Raw genomic sequence first — 24022 nt, forward strand, 5'->3', positions numbered from 1 at the left:
TGATATTATCACTCACCATTCAGCCGGGTCTGTCGGTTGGCTCTCACCCTTAGGAAAGTCTGCAGAGGAATAAGAGAGATGAGATGGGGTGAGAATCGGATTGCAGAGGACACAGAACTCCCTCCCCGCCCCCAACACACAGATGTAAACAAACCCACTTCCTCTTTGCAGTCACTCTGCATGTCGGCTCACGCCCCTGTCTGTCATAGCCGGGCTGAGCGGGGCCCCACTGCAGCCGTCCCGGGCCCCGAGAGGATGGCGGCGGATTCTCCGACGTCTCCTCACAGCCAGGAGCTGCTCGCCGCGGGCGCCATCTTTACTGCGGTCATGTGACCGCTTCACGCTGGAATGAAGGGCACGTTGACGTGAGGACGCCGGCAGCGTGACCATGGCAACCAAGAGGCGGGAAATCTAGACGTTTAGTTTACTAGAGATGGAGGAGACCGTCTGAGACTGACTGAGAGCGATGTCTGCCCCGTAATATCAATGTACTGAATGTACTAATACACCTCAATATACCCCTCACACATCATATAATGGCCACCCTGTGATATCAATGTACTAAAACACCTCATATAATGGCCACCCTGTGATATCAATGTACTGAATGCACTAATACACCTCAATATACCCCTCACACATCATATAATGGCCGCCCTGTGATATCAATCTACTAATACACCTCAATATATATACCCCTCACACATCATATAATGGCCGCCCTGTGATATTAATGTGCTGAATGTACTAATACACCTCAATATACCCCTCACACATCATATAATGACTGCCCTGTGATGAGGGGTATATATATTGAGGTGTATTAGTACACTGACCAACAATGTTACAGGATTGGTTGTCAATATAGCCCTCACACATCATATAATGGCCGCCCTGTGATATCAATGTACTAATACACCTCAATATATATACCCCTCATACATCATATAATGGCTGCCCTGTGATATCAATGTACTAATACACCTCATATATACCCCTCACGCATAATATATTGGCCGCCCTGTGATAAAAATGTACTAAATGTACTAATACATCTCATATATACACATCATATAATGGCCGCCCTGTGATATCAATGTACTAAATGTACTAATACACCTCATATATACCCCTCACAGATCATATAATGGCCGCCCTGTGACATCAATGTACCAGTTAGGTAGGGTCGCCACCTCATCCCTTTTAACCCGAACACAATTACACAGGTTCTGTGGCTGATTAAGTTGGTAATTAAACTCATCCGGTGCCTTATCTGCATTAAATTAGCCTCTGAATCTGTGTAATTCATATGTGTTCGGGGTTTAAAGGGATGAGGTGGCAACCCTACAATTGAGGTTGCCACCTGTCCGGGATTCACCTGGACAGTCCAGGTTTTGAATCATGTGTCTGGGTTTCAGTCCACCTGAAACCTGGACACATTATTCAGACAGGAATGTGTCTCGCAACTGGGTTTGACATGAGGGTGAGAGGGCACTATGTTTGCCACAGTTCTATTTTTTTTTGGCGTGCCCAAAGGTGTCCCAGGTCTATAACAATCCCAATATATATATATATTAAAAATTAAAAAAAATTAGCTGTGCGCTGCTAAAGTGTTCAGATTTGGCTTGAAGAAAAAGTGGCAACCCTAGTACCAATATACATCATATAATGGCCGCCCCGGGGATATCAATGTACTGAATTTACTAATTCACCTCATATATACCCCTCACACATCATATAATGGACAATGATATTAATATACTAATATACTTCATATACCCCTCACACATCATATAATGGCTGCCCTGTGATATCTATGTACTACAGTGCCTTGAAAGAATATTCATACCTCCTGAAATTTCCCACATTTTGTCATGTTAAAACCAAAACCGTAAATGTATTTTATGTGATAGACCAACACAAAGTGTCACATAATTGTGAAGTGGAAGGAAAATGATAAACGATACAAATAAATATGTGAAAAGTGTGTGTGTGTGTGGGGTGGGCATTTGTATGGCGCCCCCCGGAGTCAATACTTTGTAGAACCCCCTTTCTCTACAAGTCTTTTTGGGGATGTCTCTACCAGCTTTGCACATCTAGAGAGGACATTTCTGCCCATTCTTCTTTGTAAAATATCTCAAGCTCTGTCAGATTGGATGGAGAGCGTCTGTGAACAGCAATTTTCAAGTCTTGCCACAGATTCTCAATGTGATTTAGGTCTGGACTGTGACTGGACCATTCTAACACATGAATATGCTTTGATCTAAACCATTCCATTGTAGCTCTGGCTGGATGTTTCGGGTCGTTGTCCTGCTGGAAGGTGAACCTCCGCCCCAGTCTCAAGTCTTTTGTAGACTCTAACAGGTTTTCTTCTAAGATTGTCCTGTATTTGTCTCCATCCATCTTCCCATCAACTCTGACCAGCTTCCCTGTCCCTGCTGAAGAAAAGCATCCCCACCACATGATGCTGTCACCACCATGTTTCACGGTGGGGATGGTGTGTTCAGGGTGATGTGCAGTGTTACTTTTCCCCACCCATAGCGTTTTGCTTTTAGGCCAAAAAGTTGAATATTGGTCTCATCTGACCAGATCACCTTCTTCCACATGTTTGCTGTGTCCTCCACATGGCTTCTCACAAACTACAAACAGGACTTCTTATGACTTTCTTTCACCAATGTCTTTCTTCTTGTCACTCTTCCATAAAGGGCAGATTTGTGGAGAACACGACTAATAGTTGTCCTGTGGACAGATTCTCCCACCTGAGCTGTGGATCTCTGCAGCTCCTCCAGAGTTACCATGGACCTCTTGGCTCTTCTCTGATGAATGCTCTCCTTGCCCGGCCGGTCAGTTTAGGTGGACGGCCATGTCTTGGTAGGTTTGCAGTTGTGCCATACTCTTTCCATTTTCCGATGATGGATTGAACAGAGCTCCGTGAGATGTTCAAAGCTTGGGAGCTTCCTTTATAACCTAACCCTGCTTTATACTTCTCTACAACTTTATCCCTGACCTGTCTGGTGTGTTCCTTGGCCTTCATGATGCTGTTTGTTCACTAAGGTTCTCTAACAAACCTCTGAGGGCTTCACAGAGCAGCTGTATTTATACTGAGATTAAATGACACACAGGTGGACTCTATTTACTAATTAGGTGACTTCTGAAGGCAATTGGTTCCTCTAGATTTTAGTTAGTGGTATCAGAGTAAAGGGGGCTGAATTCAAATGCCCCCCCCTCCCACTTTTCACATATTTATTTGTATCATTTATCATTTTCCTTCCACTTCACAATTATGTGACACTTTGTGTTGGTCTATCACCTAAAGTCCCATTAAAATACATTTACGTTTTTGGTTGTAACAAAATGTGGGAAATTTCAAGGGGTATGAATACTTTTTCAAGGCACTTTAATACCCCTCATACATCATATAATGGCTGCCCTGTGATATCAACATACTAATACACCTCATATATCATGGAGGGGGGGGGGGGGTCTGTAGTCCAATGCTAGGGTGACCACACTGCTCCTCCATGATACAGTGCAGTGAGTGGGCGTTGTCACTGTAGGACAGGAAGTGTGTTACTGGCAGGATCACCAGGTGAAAATAAAGGGAAAATCCTGCTAAATAATGCAGCCGCCACATCTAATGACTGGTAGACTGTAATATACACCTTTTTGAAGTACAACATTCTTTTTTTCTCCTGAGTGTAGTCAGCATTGGATTACAATGACCCTCAAACATAGAACATCACAAAGTGGATTATCTAGAATTTCAGCGGCTTGCAATTCAATGAACACATTGTGTGTTCTCCCCCCGCGCCCCGTGTCCTTGCGGGATGTGTTAATGGCATTAAAACCTTTTCCAGATCGCATCCACCTCGCAGCGTCACAGCGCCTCTCATTCATAAACCCGCTGCTCAGGCTTTTCACTAATAACCCCTATCGTCCAATCATCATCCATTCATCATCCAATCATCATCCAATCACCATCCCCTCATCATCCCCTCATCATCCACTCATCATCCATTTATCACCCAATCATCATCCCCTCATCATCCACTCATCACCCAATCATCATCCCCTCATCATCCATTCATCATCCAATCATCATCCAATCACCATCCCCTCATCATCCAATCATCATCCACTCATCATCCATTTATCACCCAATCATCATCCCCTCATCATCCACTCATCACCCAATCATCATCCACTCATCATCCATTCATCACCCAATCATCATCCCCTCATCATCCACTCATCATCCAATCACCATCCCCTCATCATCCCCTCATCATCCAATCATCATCCACTCATCATCCATTCATCATCCAATCACCATCCCCTCATCATCCAATCATCATCCACTCATCATCCATTTATCACCCAATCATCATCCCCTCATCATCCACTCATCACCCAATCATCATCCACTCATCATCCATTCATCACCCAATCATCATCCCCTCATCATCCACTCATCATCCAATCACCATCCCCTCATCATCCCCTCATCATCCAATCATCATCCACTCATCATCCATTCATCATCCAATCATCATCCAATCACCATCCCCTCATCATCCAATCATCATCCACTCATCATCCATTTATCACCCAATCATCATCCCCTCATCATCCACTCATCACCCAATCATCATCCACTCATCATCCACTCATCACCCAATCATCATCCCCTCATCATCCATTCATCATCCAATCATCATCCAATCACCATCCCCTCATCATCCAATCATCATCCACTCATCATCCATTTATCACCCAATCATCATCCCCTCATCATCCACTCATCACCCAATCATCATCCACTCATCATCCATTCATCACCCAATCATCATCCCCTCATCATCCACTCATCATCCAATCACCATCCCCTCATCATCCCCTCATCATCCAATCATCATCCATTTACCACCCAATCATCATCCCCTCATCATCCACTCATCACCCAATCATCATCCCCTCATCATCCAATCATCATTCTCTCATCATCCAATCATTATCCAATCATCATCCGATCATCATTCACTCATCATCCAATCATCATCCACTCATCATCCAATCATCATCCACTCATCATCCAATCATCATCCACTCACCATCCAATCATCATCCACTCATCATTCAATCATCATTCACCAATTATTCAATCATCATCCACTCATCATTCAATCATCATTAATTCATCATCCCCTCATCATCCAATTATCATCCACTCATCATCCAATCATCATCCACTCATCATCCAATCATCATCCACTCATCATCCACTCCTCATCTACTCATCATCCACCCATCATCCATTCATCATCCACTCATCATTCAATCATCATCGACTCATCATCCAATCATCATCCACTCAATGGGATGACCTGGTGATGTAGCTTTCCCAGGAGGCAGCTGGGATGACCTGGTGATGTAGCCTTCCCAGGAGGCAGCTGGGGTGACCTGGTGATGTAGCCTTTCTAGGGGGCAGCTGGGATGACTTGGTGATGTAGCCTTTCCAGGAGGAAGCTGGGATGACCTGGTGATGTAGTCTTTGGAGGAGTCCAGGAGGAAGCTGGGATGCCCTGGTGATGTAGCCTTCCGAGGAGCCCAGGAGGAAGCTGGGATGACCTGGTGATGTAGTCTTTGGAGGAGTCCAGGAGGAAGCTGGGATGACCTGGTGATGTAGTCTTCGGAGGAGTCCAGGAGGAAGCTGGGATGACCTGGTGATGTAGTCTTCAGAGGAGTCCAGGAGGAAGCTGGGATGACCTGGTGATGTAGTCTTCGGAGGAGTCCAGGAGGAAGCAGGGATGACCTGGTGATGTAGTCTTCCGAGGAGCCCAGGAGGAAGCTGGGATGACCTGGTGATGTAGTCTTCGGAGAAGTCCAGGAGGAAGCTGGGATGACCTGGTGATGTAGTCTTCGGAGGAGTCCAGGAGGAAGCAGGGATGACCTGGTGAGGTAGTCTTCCGAGGAGCCCAGGAGGAAGCTGGGATGACCTGGTGATGTAGTCTTTGGAGGAGTCCAGGAGGAAGCTGGGATGGCTTGTGATGTAGTCTTCGGAGGAGTCCAGGAGGAAGCTGGGATGACCTGGTGATGTAGCCTTCCGAGGAGCCCAGGAGGAAGCTGGGATGACCTGGTGATGTAGTCTTTGGAGAAGTCCAGGAGGAAGCTGGGATGACCTGGTGATGTAGTCTTCCGAGGAGCCCAGGAGGAAGCTGGGATGACCTGGTGATGTAGTCTTCGGAGGAGTCCAGGAGGAAGCTGGGATGACCTGGTGATGTAGTCTTCCGAGGAGCCCAGGAGGAAGCTGGGATGACCTGGTGATGTAGTCTTTGGAGGAGTCCAGGAGGAAGCTGGGATGACCTGGTAATGTAGTCTTCGGAGGAGTCCAGGAGGAAGCTGGGATGACCTGGTGATGTAGTCTTCGGAGGAGTCCAGGAGGAAGCTGGGATGACCTGGTAATGTAGTCTTCGGAGGAGTCCAGGAGGAAGCTGGGATGACCTGGTGATGTAGGCTTCCCAGGAGGCAGGTGGGAGGTTCATCTGCAGTTTTCCCATCTGCTGTGTCAGGGACGCTCTATATGTATTTATTACAGTACATTCCCAGCAGTTATCCATGTAAGATGAGTAATGCAAGGCCACATGGATGACAGTGGTGGGACCTCCAGGGCACCGATCTGTCATCACAGACACAGAAATCAAGTCTTGTCTCTCCTGCAGAGGTACAGCGCTGGAATTCTCAGGTGCCTAGTCCAGGGCCGGGTTGAGGGATCGGCAGAAGAAGACAAGGCGACCACATTGGGTATCTCAGCAGGATGGGGGGGGGGGGGGGGGGGGTTTGCAAAAAGGGCGGGACCTGCAACCTATTCTAATGAAGTAACCCACAGTCCATGTGTAGGGGGGGAGGGGTGTGTGCAATCTGGCCTTTTTGACTTGGGTGCCAAAGGACCTTGCGCTGCCATTGTCTGCATCCTCCGCTGGTCCGTACATCCCTGGTGTGTCCCTCGCTGTGCGCTGAGGTTTCACCAGCCGGTCTCTCAGGGCTGTCTTTAACACAGGGCAAAGGGGCAGCTGCCCCGGGCCCAGTCATTGTTGTGGGGCCCAAGGCAGCTTCGCCTTGAGCCCCACAATGCCCTTAAATAGTTGATAGGTGGATTTGTGAGGGCCCAAGTAAATGTTTGCCCAGGGTCCAATCAATATAAAGACGGCCCTCCAGTCTGTACATCACTAGTGTGTCCCTGCAGTGACTAAGGGGGGTCTATATATAAAACTTTCGCTGTACTAATGCCTTAAAGGCTAAGTTCACCTTTTTTTCTATATTCCAGCTCCCCTATGTACCAATATGACATTAATGTACTTCTTTTGCAAAAAAGAAAACATCTCTCCATTTAATCTACCCACGCCTACCTCATTGTCTTCATGGGATGTTTAAAAACACTTCTCCATTACTTCTGCCTTACTTCGTGGAAAGACTTTAGGTCATAATACAGGAAGGAGTTGACCAGCTGACCTCATTAGCACACGCCCTGCATCATCCACCCTCACAGCTGGTCAACTCCTTCCTGTGTCATGAGGTAGTCTGTCCAGGAAGTAAGGCAGAAGTAATGGAGCAGGGTTTTAAAACATCCATGAAGACAGCGAGGTTAGGCATGTGTAAAATAAATGGAAAGCTGTTTTATTTTTGCAAAAGAAGTACATGAATGTTATATTAGTACATAGGGGATCTGGAATTTAGAAATACAAAAAAAAGTGAACAAAGGTGAACTTAGCCTTTAAGCATTCACAAGGCACCACGAATGTTTGCTATATTGTGTATAGTATAATTATCTTCTATGATCACCAGTGCCATCGCCATCTAGTGGCCATAATCAGTATTTTATTTATTTTTTTTAATTTCAGGAAAATACCTCATTATGGGCAATAGATGGAGCTGATGATTGAAGGAGATAATCATATTACGCCCAGTACAGCAGTGAGTCTGGTTTTATTGCTCTTTTATTTTAAAAGGCTTTAATCATTTATTTATTTATAAGGGACCATTTTGATTGGACATCATGCAGTGGAAGGGAGGGGTCCATGCATTTTGAAGGACCCCCAGCTTATTGGTTCCTGTGAATCTGATCCTATGGAGGATCTTTGTGTCAGTATTCGTAGAAGACACCTCGTTTCCCCCGTTCTGTGTAACAGATACAAAGTTTTCCCGCCCTCAGACCGCGATTTTTCTATATTTAGTGGTTTGCAATTCCACACTTGTCAGGAGAAGCATAGATCCGCCAGGCTGTCTGTACTAATGGCTCTCAGACGGGGGATGGGGGGTTGTCAGTCCCTCTGTAGTGACAGTCGTTGTGTAGGAAGCCGCACTCTCTATGAGTTGGACCGCATCCATCTAGCGGGTGCCAGCGCTCCCATCACTTGGGGGGGGTTAGTGCAGTGACAGTCGCTGTGACAGCTCAGCTCAGACATGGCGGAAATGAAACGTGAAACGCTCTCCCTGTTCTGCAGAGACACGGTGGAGGTGAGCGCGGGACGCGCAGTAGGAACGCCTACAAATTGCTGCCGCCGTGTAAAAAGTCACAACGATACAGCAGAGCTTTATTATAGGGAGAGCCCAGAGCCGGCACTGCAGGACCATTATTAGACATGAGAGCCGGCACTGCAGGACCATTATTAGACATGAGAGCCGGCACTGCAGGATCATTATTAGACATGAGAGCCGGCACTGCAGGATCATTATTGGATATGAGAGCCGGAACTGCAGGATCATTATTAGACATGAGAGCCGGCACTGCAGGATCACTATTAGACATGAGAGCCGGAACTGCAGGATCATTATTAGACATGAGAGCCGGCACTGCAGGATCATTATTAGACATGAGAGCCGGCACTGCAGGATCATTATTAGACATGAGAGCCGGCACTGCAGGATCATTATTAGACATGAGAGCCGGCACTGCAGGATCATTATTAGACATGAGAGCCGGCACTGCAGGATCATTATTAGACATGAGAGCCGGAACTGCAGGATCATTATTAGACATGAGAGCCGGCACTGCAGGATCATTATTAGACAGGAGAGCCGGCACTGCAGGATCATTATTACATATAATCCTTCCATATTGGATATCCTTCTTACTTTGAATAAAGTCACAGCGATACAGCAAAGCTTTATTATAGGAAGAGCCCAGAGCTGGCACTGCATCTGACCAGATCACCTTCTTCCACATGTTTGCTGTGTCCTCCACATGGCTTCTCACAAACTACAAACAGGACTTCTTATGACTTTCTTTCACCAATGTCTTTCTTCTTGTCACTCTTCCATAAAGGGCAGATTTGTGGAGAACACGACTAATAGTTGTCCTGTGGACAGATTCTCCCACCTGAGCTGTGGATCTCTGCAGCTCCTCCAGAGTTACCATGGACCTCTTGGTTCTTCTCTGATGAATGCTCTCCTTGCCCGGCCGGTCAGTTTAGGTGGACGGCCATGTCTTGGTAGGTTTGCAGTTGTGCCATACTCTTTCCATTTTCCGATGATGGATTGAACAGAGCTCCGTGAGATGGTCAAAGCTTGGGAGATTTTTTTATAACCTAACCCTGCTTTATACTTCTCTACAACTTTATCCCTGACCTGTCTGGTGTGTTCCTTGGCCTTCATAATGCTGTTTGTTCACTAAGGCTCTCTAACAAACCTCTGAGGACTTCACAGAACAGCTGTATTTATACTGAGATTAAATGACACATAGGTGGATTTATTTACTAATTAGGTGACTTCTGAAGGCAATTGGTTCCACTAGATTTTAGTTAGGGGTATCAGAGTAAACGGAGGTGAATACAAATGCCCCCCCCCCCCCCCACACGTTTCAAAGATTTATTTGTATAATTTATAATTTTCCTTCCACTTTGTGTTGATCACATAAAATCCCAATAAAATACATTTACATTTTTGGTTGTAACATCACAAAATGTGGGAAATTTCAAGGGGTATGAATACTTTTTGAAGGTACCGTAGACAGCACATTCACAATGAATGGGCCGCCCAACGCATGTTAACACGTGAATGGCACCCATTTACCGCATGTGTCTTACCGCCACACCCTAGTGTATCAAAATCGTGGTAAAAATGTTTCAGATGTGTTTCCTGTGCATTTCGTTTTTGGGTTGCCTGCACCTCAAGGGGTATGAATACTTTTTCAAGTCACTGTAAAATGTGGCCATACAATATACATTCTGATTACGCAATCTCTGTACAATTTCCTTTAGATTGAACACAAAATGTATAATAGGAGGACACACCATTTATCCAATCACTCTGTATCCAATCAGGCAGGCTCTTGCACTACACCAGAGGTGTCTCATGGGCTGCATGTGGCCCCAGGGAGTTTAGCATGCGGCCTGAGCCCCGTCTGGAGGGGCGTTGGGGAAGCCAGGCCAATGCACGCGTTAGCGAGATGCCGGGAATGCTTAGAAAACATGATGGGTGTAGGGCAGTGGTGGTGAACCTTGGCACCCCAGAGGTTTTGGAACTACATTTCCCATGATGCTCATGCACTCTGCAGTGTAGTTGAGCATCATGGGAAATGTAGTTCCAAAACATCTGGAGTGCCAAGGTTCACCACCTCTGGTGTAGGGTGTGTGCTAATGAGGTCATCTCCTTCCTGTGTCTTACTGGTTTCTCTGTCCCGAATCTACACCAAGGAGTCTATGAAGCCAAGAAATATAGCAAGGGCTGAGGTAAGGCCTTGTTCTCAAAAATCAAAGACTTTTTTTTTTTCTGCAGCCGAGGTACATTAATGGTATATTGGTACATAGGGAGATGGATTTAAAAAAAAAAAAAAAAGAAAAAGTGAACTTAACCTTAAAGGACTCCACCACTGCGGCCTAACAACCAGCCAATCACTTTACCCCTCCGCATTGCATCATTGCGTTACTTGAATAGCTGCGCACCTGGTATCTGTCCGAATGGTGGATGTCGTCTGTGGAGTGCGGCGAAGCCGTTGGCGATTCCCCTTCCCTCTTGATAGAAGCCGATAACAACATTGACTGCGGAAGAGAAAGAGGGAAGAAAAAAAAAAAAGAATAAAAAAAAAGAACAAAAAAAAAAAAGAATAAAAAAAAAAAAGAGGGCGATGAACATGTCAGACAAATTTGACAGAATTTTCCAACAAGCTTTTATGTACTATTTTTCCGCGTGCACCCCCGCGCGCTATTGTGCCGTTCCGCCTTTCCCAAACACAAAGCTCTTTTGATCATTTGTCTGAGCGGAACATCTATGGAGCGTCTCCCGGCTCGATGGGGCATCAGCCAGCCAAGTGATCTCTTAGCCATAAAAAGGAATTGATCTTTAGTTTGAATGCCATTAACCAGTACAGAGCGCTGTAATTACAGGTCCCGGGCAGATTAAACTCTCCTCCTCGCCTTTTCTCCGCCGTTTAACTGCGGCTTCATCATAACTGCCAACCACGGGGCAGAAAAAGACCAGAACAGGTTAGAATAAAACAAAATAATAAAAAAAAAAAAGAGATCCAACAAAGAGATAATAAATTCCGAGCGCAACAATTGTTACATGAAAAATGGCCGGGAAGACGGGAAGTGGAACGTTATGTATCGGTTTTTATTTTGAGAGCGGCCCTAGGAAGAGCACGAGGGCCCATTATTCCGGCATTCTTCCCCAGCGCCATGGAGATGACCTCTAGAAAAAAAAAGAAAACATGGGGCTAAACTAATCCCGCGGATGTCAATCTCCGGCCCTCGTCTGCATGCGCCTGCAGTTCACATTAATAAACTGTTCTATTTTTAAATGGTGTGGAAAGCACTTCAATTCTAACGATCCGGCTGGCATGCTGAGTACGGGGAGGTCCAGGACAAGTCACACTGTCCCCGACTCAGCAAGGAACGGTGTCCACCAATCACCGGCCACCGATCGGCCAAGACACAGAGGCCAAGGGCCAGGCTGTCTAATCTATACCACATAGAGGAACCCCAGAATTTGGTTTCAGGTCTTGGGGAACCCCTAATAATAATTATATCTACACCTCACACTACATATATAGCAAAGTGAAGAGTTGGGCTACTCTATACAACAAAATTATTATCACTAACCATAAATAATGATGATTATAATACTGGCCAGAGACATTGACAATTGTAGTTTTACATTGGTGATCAGTGAGAAGAATGTTCCTTACATTGGTGATCAGTGAGAAGAATGTCCCTTACATTGGTGATCAGTGAGAAGAATGTTCCTTACATTGGTGATCAGTGGGAAGAATGTTCCTTACATTGGTGATCAGTGAGAAGAATGTTCCTTACATTGGTGATCAGTGAGAAGAATGTTCCTTACATTGGTGATCAGTGGGAAGAATGTTCCTTACATTGGTGATCAGTGAGAAGAATGTTCCTTACATTGGTGATCAGTGAGAAGAATGTTCCTTACATTGGTGATTAGTGAGAAGAATGTTCCTTACATTGGTGATCAGTGAGAAGAATGTTCCTTACATTGGTGATCAGTGAGAAGAATGTCCCTTACATTGGTGATCAGTGAGAAGAATGTTCCTTACATTGGTGATCAGTGAGAAGAATGTCCCTTACATTGGTGATCAGTGAGAAGAATGTTCCTTACATTGGTGATCAGTGAGAAGAATGTTCCTTACATTGGTGATCAGTGAGAAGAATGTCCCTTACATTGGTGATCAGTGAGAAGAATGTTCCTTACATTGGTGGTCAGTGAGAAGAATGTTCCTTACATTGGTGATCAGTGAGAAGAATGTTCCTTACATTGGTGATCAGTGAGAAGAATGTTCCTTACATTGGTGATCAGTGAGAAGAATGTTCCTTACATTGGTGATCAGTGAGAAGAATGTTCCTTACATTGGTGATCAGTGAGAAGAATGTTCCTTACATTGGTGATCAGTGAGAAGAATGTTCCTTACATTGGTGATCAGTGAGAAGAATGTTCCTTACATTGGTGATCAGTGAGAAGAATGTTCCTTACATTGGTGATCAGTGAGAAGAATGTTCCTTACATTGGTGATCAGTGAGAAGAATGTTCCTTACATTGGTGATCAGTGGGAAGAATGCTCCTTACATTGGTGATCAGTGGGAAGAATGTTCCTTACATTGGTGATCAGTGAGAAGAATGTTCCTTACATTGGTGATCAGTGAGAAGAATGTTCCTTACATTGGTGATCAGTGAGAAGAATGCTCCTTACATTGGTGATCAGTGGGAAGAATGTTCCTTACATTGGTGATCAGTGAGAAGAATGTTCCTTACATTGTGATCAGTGAGAAGAATGTTCCTTACATTGGTGATCAGTGAGAAGAATGTTCCTTACATTGGTGATCAGTGGGAAGAATGTTCCTTACATTGGTGATCAGTGGGAAGAATGTTCCTTACATTGGTGATCAGTGGGAAGAATGTTCCTTACATTGGTGATCAGTGAGAAGAATGTTCCTTACATTGGTGATCAGTGAGAAGAATGTTCCTTACATTGGTGATCAGTGAGAAGAATGTTCCTTACATTGGTGATCAGTGGGAAGAATGTTCCTTACATTGGTGATCAGTGAGAAGAATGCTCCTTACATTGGTGATCAGTGAGAAGAATGTTCCTTACATTGGTGATCAGTGAGAAGAATGTTCCTTACATTGGTGGTGAGAAGAATGCTCCTTACATTGGTGATCAGTGAGAAGAATGTTCCTTACATTGGTGATCAGTGAGAAGAATGTTCCTTACATTGGTGATCAGTGAGAAGAATGTTCCTTACATTGGTGATCAGTGGGAAGAATGTTCCTTACATTGGTGATCAGTGAGAAGAATGCTCCTTACATTGGTGATCAGTGAGAAGAATGTTCCTTACATTGGTGATCAGTGAGAAGAATGTTCCTTACATTGGTGGTGAGAAGAATGCTCCTTACATTGGTGATCAGTGAGAAGAATGTTCCTTACATTGGTGATCAGTGAGAAGAATGCTCCTTACATTGGTGATCAGTGAGAAGAATGTTCCTTACATTGGTGATCAGTGAGAAGAATGTTCCTTACATTGGTGATCAGTGAGAAGAATGTTCCTTACATTGGTGATCAGTGAGAAGAATGTTCCTTACATTGGTGATCAGTGAGAAGAATGTTCCTTACATTGGCTGTTAGTGGAGAAGAGCCCAGTGCCACACCTGTGGCATGTGCATCACTCTGTCCAGCTGCAATGTTAGGATTTGGGTAGGTGGTTTGCTTAATCAACTACTTATTTTATTCACCCTTTTGCCACATGTTTGAAGTGGCCCTAAGTTAATCTTAAAACAAGCGATGACCTCTGTAGCTGCAGGCACTGTGGAGCAAGTCATCCTCAAGGTTCACAGCAAAAGCACTGAAGTGCTAAGTCACTGCTGGGGAAAGGGGCAGGTTAAACTGGGTGGTTAGGTCACTGCTGGGAGGGGGGCCAGGGGGAGCTGAGCAGCTCAGTCACTGCTAGGAGGGGGTAGCAGAGCTGCTGAGTCTCTATGGGAGGTGGATGAATAGAGGCCTGAGCTGGGAGGGGGAGCTGAGCTATTGAGTCATTACTGGGAGGGGGAGCTGACATGCTGAGTTATTACTGGGAGGAAGAGCTGAGCTGCTGAGTCATTACTGGGAGGGGGGAGCAGGTTAAGCTAAGCTGCTGATGAAATTGGAGGCACACAGATGATATTTAAAACAGCAAAGCTGAACCAGTTCATGGATGTGTCACCTTCTACCTATGTGGTGTCCCCAAGCTGTGCAAACAACAGAACCGGCTGAGCAGAATTCCAAATTCTTTGTCATTAAACACAGTTTCAGGTACAGTATACATTTGCTGGAGTTCTGCCTTATGATCATTCATGAACAATGGTTGACAGGTCTGCTGGTTCTTGTAGTGCCTCTGGAGGATCACACTGTCTGCATGATCATTCAATGCCAATAGCAGCAGAAAAACCCTCTTTCCATATATCACAGAAATGCGCTGCGCCGTGTCACGGCTCACAGTCGTTCGATGCACCATAGCGATGAATAACTGTTATAACAGCGCACCTGGCCACAAAAGATTGCTAGAAAAAAGGTCACTCGCCTTTATAAAGCCGAACGTTGTGTAAAAAAAGCCATAAATGTCTTTAAGGATTAAAAAAATCAAAGTCAGAGTCGGCATTAAATCACAGCTTCCCCCTCCGTCCCCTCATTAAACACGGCCTCCTGTAAGGGAAGATGATGATTGGACGCAATAAGATCTTTACAAAAAATAATTCACGGCTTCCTCACCCTTTAATATCGGAGTCGCCATCGGCTAATTCTTCTCTTAATGGCAACTCTGCCATAAATCCTGCCCCTGCCGAGCGCCGTCCTCACCTCTCCATCTGTCTTGGCAGAGATGTGCGTGAATCTAACGCCTCGCATTACCGACATCCAATCATAGCAATCGCAATACACGCTGCCGGGGTCCACAGCAACCAATCAGAAGTCAGCTTTCAGCAGTCAGAATAAAAGTGGGTGATGGGGAACCCTGCAGTGCACAGAGCTCATTGGCTTATTTTCTGTAAAGGTTTAGGATGTAACCATCTGTCAGGGGCAACATGGCGAGTGCCTTAAAGGAGAACTCCAGGTATGGATGTTATCACTTAGTTACATTGCCACAGCTTGGACCAACTCTGTATGTACCATACCTGTGTAAATTACTATATAGACACCGCTACTACACTGATACTATGCCACAACTACACTGCTACTACACCACAACTATACCACTACTACACTGATACTATGCCACAACTACACTGCTACTACTATACCATTATTACACTGCTACTACTATACCACTACTACACTGATACTATGCCACAACTACACTGCTACTACTATACCACTACTACACTGATACTACTATACCACTACTACACTGATACTACACCACTACTACTATACTGCTACTACTATACCACTACTACACTGATACTATGCCACAACTACACTGCTACTACTATACCACTACTACACTGATACTACTATACCACTACTACACTGATACTACACCACTACTACTATACTGCTACTACTATACCACTACTACACTGATACTATGCCACAACTACTATACAACTATTACACTGCTACTACACCACCACTACACTGATACTATGTCATAGCTACACTACTACTATGCCACAACTACACTACTACTACACTGCTACTATAATACTGCTACTACACCACAACTACACTGCTACTATGCCTCAACGACACTACTACTATACCACTGCCACTACACCACAACTGCACTACTACTATGCTGCTACTATACTACTGATACTACACCACTACTACACTGCTACTATGCCACAACTACACTACTACTATACCACTGCTACTGCATCACAACTACACTACTACTATGACACTACTATATTGCTACTACAGTGATTTCCATTCCTGTGTTGTGTGGCCAACTTAATGCATTCCGAAGAAGGTTGGCTGCTTGGCAGTATTGAGAGAAATCTATCTCTATGATTGTACTGTATCCCTATGTATCTCCATGTATCTCTATGTATCTCTATGTATCTCTATGTATCCCTATGTATCTCTATGTATCTCCATGTATCTCTATGTATCTCTATGTATCTCTATGTATCCCTATGTATCTCCATGTATCCCTATGTATCCCTATGTATCCATATGTATCTCCATGTATCCCTATGTATCTCTATGTATCTCTATGTATCCCTATGTATCTCTATGTATCTCCATGTATCCCTATGTATCCCTATGTATCCCTATGTATCCCTATGTATCTCTATTTATCCCTATGTATCTCCATGTATCCCCATGTATCTGTATGTATCTCTATGTATCTCTATGTATCTCCATGTATCTCCATGTATCCCTATGTAGCTCCATGTATCTCCATGTATCCCTATGTATCCCTGTGTATCTCTATGTATCTCCATGTATCTCCATGTATCCCTATGTATCCCTATGTATCTCTATGTATCCCTATGTATCTCTATGTATCTCTATGTATCTCTATGTATCCCTATGTATCCCCATGTATCCCTATGTATCTCTATGTATCCCTATGTATCTCTATGTATCTCTATGTATCTCCATGTATCCCTATGTATCTCTATGTATCCCTATGTATCTCTATGTATCCCTATGTATCTCTATGTATCTCTATGTATCCCTATGTATCTCCATGTATCCCTATGTATCTCTATGTATCCCTATGTATCTCCATGTATCTCTATGTATCTCTATGTATCCCTATGTATCTCCATATATCCCTATGTATCCCTATGTATCTCTATGTATCTCCATGTATCCCCATGTATCTCTATGTATCCCTATGTATCTCTATGTATCTCTATGTATCCCTATGTATCTCTATGTATCCCTATGTATCTCTATGTATCCCTATGTATCTCTATGTGTCTCTATGTATTTCTCTAGGGCTCATGCAGATGTGACATGTATACATTAGAGAAATCTGTCCCCCCCCTGTACATTACTCCTCTTGTCAGTTCAGACAAAGGCCCCATATGTTCTGCCACAGACCCCCCATCATCATCATCTCCCCCATCATCATCATCTCTCTCCAGTGCTGAAATGCAGCCTTAAAAAATAAAAACTAGCAGGCAGCCCGTCATTTCAGGCCATTAGGCGCGGAGTGTTCGTTTGTGATCGGCACAGTAAAGCAAACACACACTTTTTTTTTATATTATCGGCGTCGCCATCCATCAGCCGCGGCTGTCAGCAGAACAAATAGCGGTGTTTTCATGGGGCGATCCGGCCTGTTTTTATTCCAGCGCAAAGTGTTTCCTGTCTGATGGTTGGAGCGTTAACTCTCCTCTCTAAATAGGTACTTATCACTTAACACACAAGTGCCGCGGTGACACATTCCCGTCCGCGTCGCCTCCCGCACCCCGCCGCCGCCATATAAAGTGATACTAATAGCTCTTATTATTTACAAAGTGGAACCTGTGAGCGATAAGTGATGGCAGGAGCTCAGCTGCTTCATTTTATTTTCTTTATATATTTATCTGCAGGTCTGTGTACATCTCCCGGACTTCACCGCCACCACGGATTCCTAAAGAGAAGGATAATCACTGCTATTCACAAAGCCGAAATGTCACCGTCCGGAGGGGGAGGGGAAGAGGGGGCGCTTCTGAGCAATTAAGGATCAGAGTTTAGTCATGTTCCTTCTTTCTTGGCTATTTATAAAAAATAAAATCACTTGACGAATGTCACAAGCATTCGCCCAGCCATAACAAATTTTCCCAATAGGTTCATTTCCTATGACCATCAGCTCCATCTAGTGACCATCTGGTTTCTTTCTTTTCTCTTTCCTTTTTTTTCCTTTCCTTTTCCTCTCCTTTCTTTTTACTTTCATTTCCCTTTCCTTTTCCCGTTCCTTTCATTTTCCTTTTCTTTTCCGTTCCCTTTCCTTTTTTTCTTTTCCTTTTCCCTTTCCTTTCTCCCTTCCTTTTCATTCCCTTCCCCTTTTTATTTCCTTTCCCTTCCCTTTTTTTCCTTTTCCCTTTCCTTTCATTTCCCTTTCCTTTTCCTCTTCCTTTTCATTCCCTTTCCCCATTTATCTCCTTTCCTTTTTTTCCTTTCCATTTCCTTTGTTTTTCATTTCCTTTCCTTTTCCATTCCCCTTTCTTTCCTTTTCTTTCTTTCTTTTTAGGAATCTATTTATATAGAAAAAAAATCACTTGACGAAAATCACAAACATTCACCCAGCCATAACAAATGTTCCTCATATTTTGTCTAATAGGTTTATTTCCTATGATCATCTTTTTCATTTCCTTTCCTTTCCCTTTGTTTTTTCCTTTTCCAATCCCTTTTTTCCTTTAATTTTCCCTTTCCTTTTCTTTCCCTTTCACTTCCTTTTCATTCCCTTTCCCCTTTTAGTTCCTTTCCCTTTCCTTTTATTCCATTTTCATTTCCCTTCCCTTTCCTTTTCTTTTCCATTCCCTTTTCTTTCCTTTTCTTTCTTTCTTTTTAGGAATCTATTTATATAACAAAAAAATCACTTGACGAATATCACAAACATTCACCAAGCCACAACAAATTTTCCTCATATATTGTCTAATAGGTTTATTTCCTATGATCATCAGCTCCATCTAGTGGCCATAATGTGTTTTTTTTTCTTGAACTAGCTCAGTAAGAAAAGCACCACATTATAGCCACAAGCTGGAGCTGAAGATCATAGAATATAAACCTATTGGACAAAATCTGAGGAACATTTGTGACATTCGTAACAAACATTTTTTTTAGACCCCCCTCTAGAGCTTTGGTCTGGGGCTCCTATTAGTTGTTTTAAATGTGGATCTTCACTCTGGATCCCTTAGATCAGTGGTTCTTCTCAACCACTAAAAGCCAGGACACAGCCACCATTCTCTTGGGCCTCCAACCAGCTGCAGTTCTTCTAACCTACTACAGTGCTCCCAACCTCCCATGTGATTCTCAAGCCCCCACATTGCCCCCAGGCCTCTGAGAGTCCTCAGCCCCCACACCACAGTGCCACCTGGCCTCCTGTAGAGCCCCCCCCAGTCTGCTGCAGGGCCTGCAGCCCCCATAATGCCCCCAATCTCCAACAGTGTGCCACAGTGCCTCCTAATCTCTGCAGTCCCATCCAGTCTCCCATTGTGCCCCTTCAAAGCCCCCAACCAAATGGAGAGACCCCCAACCCCCTCCAGAACCCCCATTTCCCCACAGTACCACCCAACCTCTCACAGTGCCACCCCCCCACCACCCCCCCATCCCCAGCCCCTCCAAAGTGCTCCTACCTCCAAAAATGTCCCACAGTGCCTCCTAGCTCCCACAGTCTTCCATAGACCCCACCCCACTCCAGATACCTCACCCCCTACAGGGCCAACAAGTCTTCTAAAGTGTCCCCTAACCCCCTCCAGAGCCACCACTCCCCCCCCCCCCACAGTGTCACCCAACGTCTCACAGTGCACCCCCCCCCCCCCCCCCAAGCCACTCCAAAGTGCTCCTAATCTCCAAAAGTGTCCCACAGTGCCTCCTAGCCCCCTCCAGACACCTATTCCCTACAAGGCCAACAAGTCTCCTAAAGAGTCTCCTAACCCCCTCCAAAACCCTCATCCCCCACAGTGACACCCAACCCCATGCAGAGCCTTGCAGCACTCAAAATACATTTTTATTGTCTGGATGGAAGGTTTTGGAGGAATTTTTTGGCTCTGGGCTGACTAAGGTTGGGAACCTCCACCCTAGATAAACATTTTTTTGTTGAGATCGGCATCATTGGAGGTAGTGTCATGAAGTACATCCTCTCCCCAACTTCAGCAGAGCCACAATGCATACTGTATATATATATTATATATATATTCTGGAGTATTTGGGGCCCCATTTTGACCACAGATTACTCGGCCTCACTCAGACGTTACTATTTCTCAATGACTGAATGCGGCCTGATGGGGTCAAAGAAAATGGAGACAATCCAGCTCAGACCTTCTCCAAACAAAGATGTTGTCTCATCTACATAAGAAAGTTCACCGCACAGCCAGTTCTCTAGAGCAAGGAGCTTCAAAGCCCTTGACTGAGGCCCAATGAAAGCGCTGATCCACAGGCGTCCGTTTCTTATGAAGGATCCTTGAAGATGATGCTCAGCAGACGTCAAGGAGGACCCGCCAGAGGCAGCTGCTCCGTCTTTTCCTCGGCGGCCCCATTTAATTCTCACTTATAGAACAGATGAGGCTGTTTGTCGACTAAAGTGGAGACCTGCTGGGCCCCGGGACCTTCCAAAGAACACGGCCACCCTTGATTACCGAGACTTCTGTCTTCTACTGTAGAGATTAACAGACAAGAAAAACAAGTTACCCCCCTCCTCAGACTCTGGGGGGGGGGGGGGGGGGGTCCCTGTAACTTGGTATCTTTGTAATGGCTTTATGTCAAGAACACTCAGATCTGTCTGTGGGACAAAGCCAAACATTGGCCAAATGACAAGTCTGACGCATCACGCCGAGCGGACAAATCGGACGCTTGATGCTCCGGGCAGAGGCAAGCGTGGCTGCTTCACCCAGGCCTCCCTGATACATCCGATTCAAAGGCTTAAGACTTGTATGAAGCCTCTACCAGATGGGCACCTTGTGCACAGGAACAAAGGTTGGAGATTTGTTACATTGTAATCTACCAGCATGCCAATCATGGAACATCCGGGCAGATTATGTGACATTAATACATGAACAATGTTACAGTCACTATCACACCGTACCCATGTATCGTCCTATCACACGGAGGAGGAGGAACACCCAATTATTAGAATGAAGCCTCCTCCAGCTGGATGCCTTTTGCACAGAACAAAGTACAGAGAGACATCAGGAATGCCCTCAGAAATGAGGGAGACCCGACAGGGCCACCTTCAACATCCAGAGGACAATAATGAAGCAGCACGTCAAGTATGTCATGGTGAATTGTTGGTGTGGCATAATTGTGCCAACAGTGGGGGGATTAAAAATACAGAGTTAGGGTGTCAGGAGTATTTATCATACAGAGTGCAGGTGTCAGTAGTATGTAACATACAGAGTGCAGGTGTCATAAAAATGTATTGTACAGAGTGCAGGTGTCAGAAGTACGTAACATACAGAGTACAGGGGTCAGATGTAAGTATTGTACAGAGTGCAGGGATCAGGAGTATGTAACATACAGGGTGCAGGTGTCAGAAGTACGTAACATACAGAGTGCAGGGGTCAGAAGTACGTATTGTACAGAGTGCAGGTGTCAGGAGTATGTAACGTACAGAAAGCAGGTGTCAGGAGTATGTAATGTATGGAGAGCAGGTGTCAGGAGTATGTAAACGTACAGAATGCAGGGGTCAGAAGTATGTATTGTACAGGGTGCAGTTCTCAGGAGTATGTAAACATACAGAGTACAGGGGTCAGAAGTAAGTATTGTACAGGGTGCAGGTGTCAGGAGTATGTAACATACAGAGAGCAGGTATCAGGAGTATGTAAACGTACAGAGAGCAGATGTCAGGAGTATGTAACGTACAGAGAGCAGGTGTCAGGAGTATGTAACGTACGGAGAGCAGGTGTCAGGAGTATGTAACGTACAGAGAGCAGGTATCAGGAGTATGTAACGCACAAAGAGCAGGTGTCAGGAGTATGTAAACGTACAGAGTGCAGATGTCAGGAGTATGTAACGTACAGAGAGCAGGTGTCAGGAGTATGTAACGTACGGAGAGCAGGTGTCAGGAGTATGTAACGTACAGAGAGCAGGTGTCAGGAGTATGTAACGTACGGAGAGCAGGTGTCAGGAGTATGTAACGTACAGAGTGCAGGTGTCAGGAGTATGTAACGTACAGAGAGCAGGTGTCCGGAGTATGTAAACATACAGAGTGCAGATGTCAGGAGTATGCAAACGTACAGAGTGCAGATGTCAGGAGTATGTAACGTACGGAGAGCAGGTGTCCGGAGTATGTAAACATACAGAGTGCAGGTGTCAGGAGTATGTAACGTACAGAGTGCAGGTGTCAGGAGTATGTAAACGTACAGAGTGCAGATGTCAGGAGTATGTAACGTACGGAGAGCAGGTGTCAGGAGTATGTATTGTACAGAGTGCAGGTGTCAGGAGTATGTAATGTACAGAGTGCAGGTGTCAGGAGTATGTACCATACAGAGTGCAGGGGTCGGAAGTATGTATTGTACAGAGTGCAGGTGTCAGGAGTATGTAATGTACAGAGAGCAGGTGTCAGGAGTATGTAATGTACAGAGTGCAGGTGTCAGGAGTATGTACCATACAGAGTGCAGGGGTCGGAAGTATGTATTGTACAGAGTGCAGGTGTCAGGAGTATGTAATGTACAGAGAGCAGGTGTCAGGAGTATGTATCATACAGAGTGCAGGTTTATGTGCACGTAACATACAGAGCATAGGGATCAGGACTGGCTGCCGGGAGCCAAGTCACCTAATATTACTTCACCTGCTGAAAGCAGAAAAAACCTCAAACCTTTAACACAACTGCTGGGAGCCACAGCCCGCTGTAATACTCCACCTGAGCTCCATAGAAAATAAAATTTCCCCTCTCTGCTTATGGACCCCCGTACTGGACTAATGGGGTCAGGGCCCCATACAGGAGGGTCAGCTCTACCCCCCTTTCAGCAGCCGAGCGTTACATTGTAAACTGCCAACATGCTGACCACGGAACATCCGGGCAGATCACGTGACATTAAAACATGAACAAGTTACAGTCAGTGTCATACCGTACCCATGTATCATCCTATCACACAGTTATTTGTATGAAGCCTCCACCAGCTGGACGCCTTCTGCATCGGAAGACTTCTTACATTGTATTCTGCCAGCGTGCCCATCACGGAACATCCGGGTAGATCATGTGACCTTAAAAACCTAACTACCTCTAAACCTACTTTCACCAACATTCTAAGCCTCATCTATCTAGCCCTGTAAATCTTATCCCTGCAGGGATGAAAAACAGAGAGATTGCTCCCTCTGTACAGAGCTCTGTGTTGATTGTCAACACAGGGCTCTGAGCTGTGATTGGACACAGCCAATCAGCAGGTCCTGGCCAAGAATCATTGGCTGGGGCCTGCTGACAGACTCCCACCATGTACAATCACAGCCGTGCTGGCAGGGCGGTGCGCATTCACTTGCCCTAAACCCAGAAGTAGGCGGTGATGAGCGGGTAACGTCACCACCTACAGCTGTAGTGAATATCTACTAAATGGTGCTCACAGCACTGACAGGTAAGACTTATTATAAAATTCCCCGTTGGGTACAAATTACTTATTGGACTTTACTACCACTTCGCACTTACCCCATCCAGGTCCCGGGCAGCTTCAGCGGCTTCTGCTACTGCCAATCTGGTTGCCTGATTGGCCGGGAGGAGAATCAGGAAGACAATAGCGAATATTCATTCGCTACTGTCACACAACTGGGTGATCTCGGGGCGCAGAGCCCACCCTTTTTTTAAGCCAATGCGCGCCTCAGGCTCTAATCACGTGCTTTAACAAAAAAAACCTCATTCAATTCCATGCGTCCGGCGCCCTGCATGTA

The 24022-nt window shown here is 45.1% G+C and overlaps 1 protein-coding gene across 1 annotated transcript in view; it reads right to left on the bottom strand.

The window, feature by feature from the left end:
* Nucleotides 1-24022, bottom strand: part of RNF220 (ring finger protein 220) — a 144651-nt gene that overhangs the window by 73072 nt on the left and 47557 nt on the right. Inside the window, 2 exon segments of the mRNA XM_073593979.1 lie at nt 17-59; nt 10941-11036. Coding sequence (XP_073450080.1) covers nt 17-59; nt 10941-11036 — 139 coding nt within the window.

This window comes from Aquarana catesbeiana, linkage group LG07 (genome assembly GCF_042186555.1).
Source record: "Aquarana catesbeiana isolate 2022-GZ linkage group LG07, ASM4218655v1, whole genome shotgun sequence".
NCBI lineage: Eukaryota > Metazoa > Chordata > Amphibia > Anura > Ranidae > Aquarana > Aquarana catesbeiana.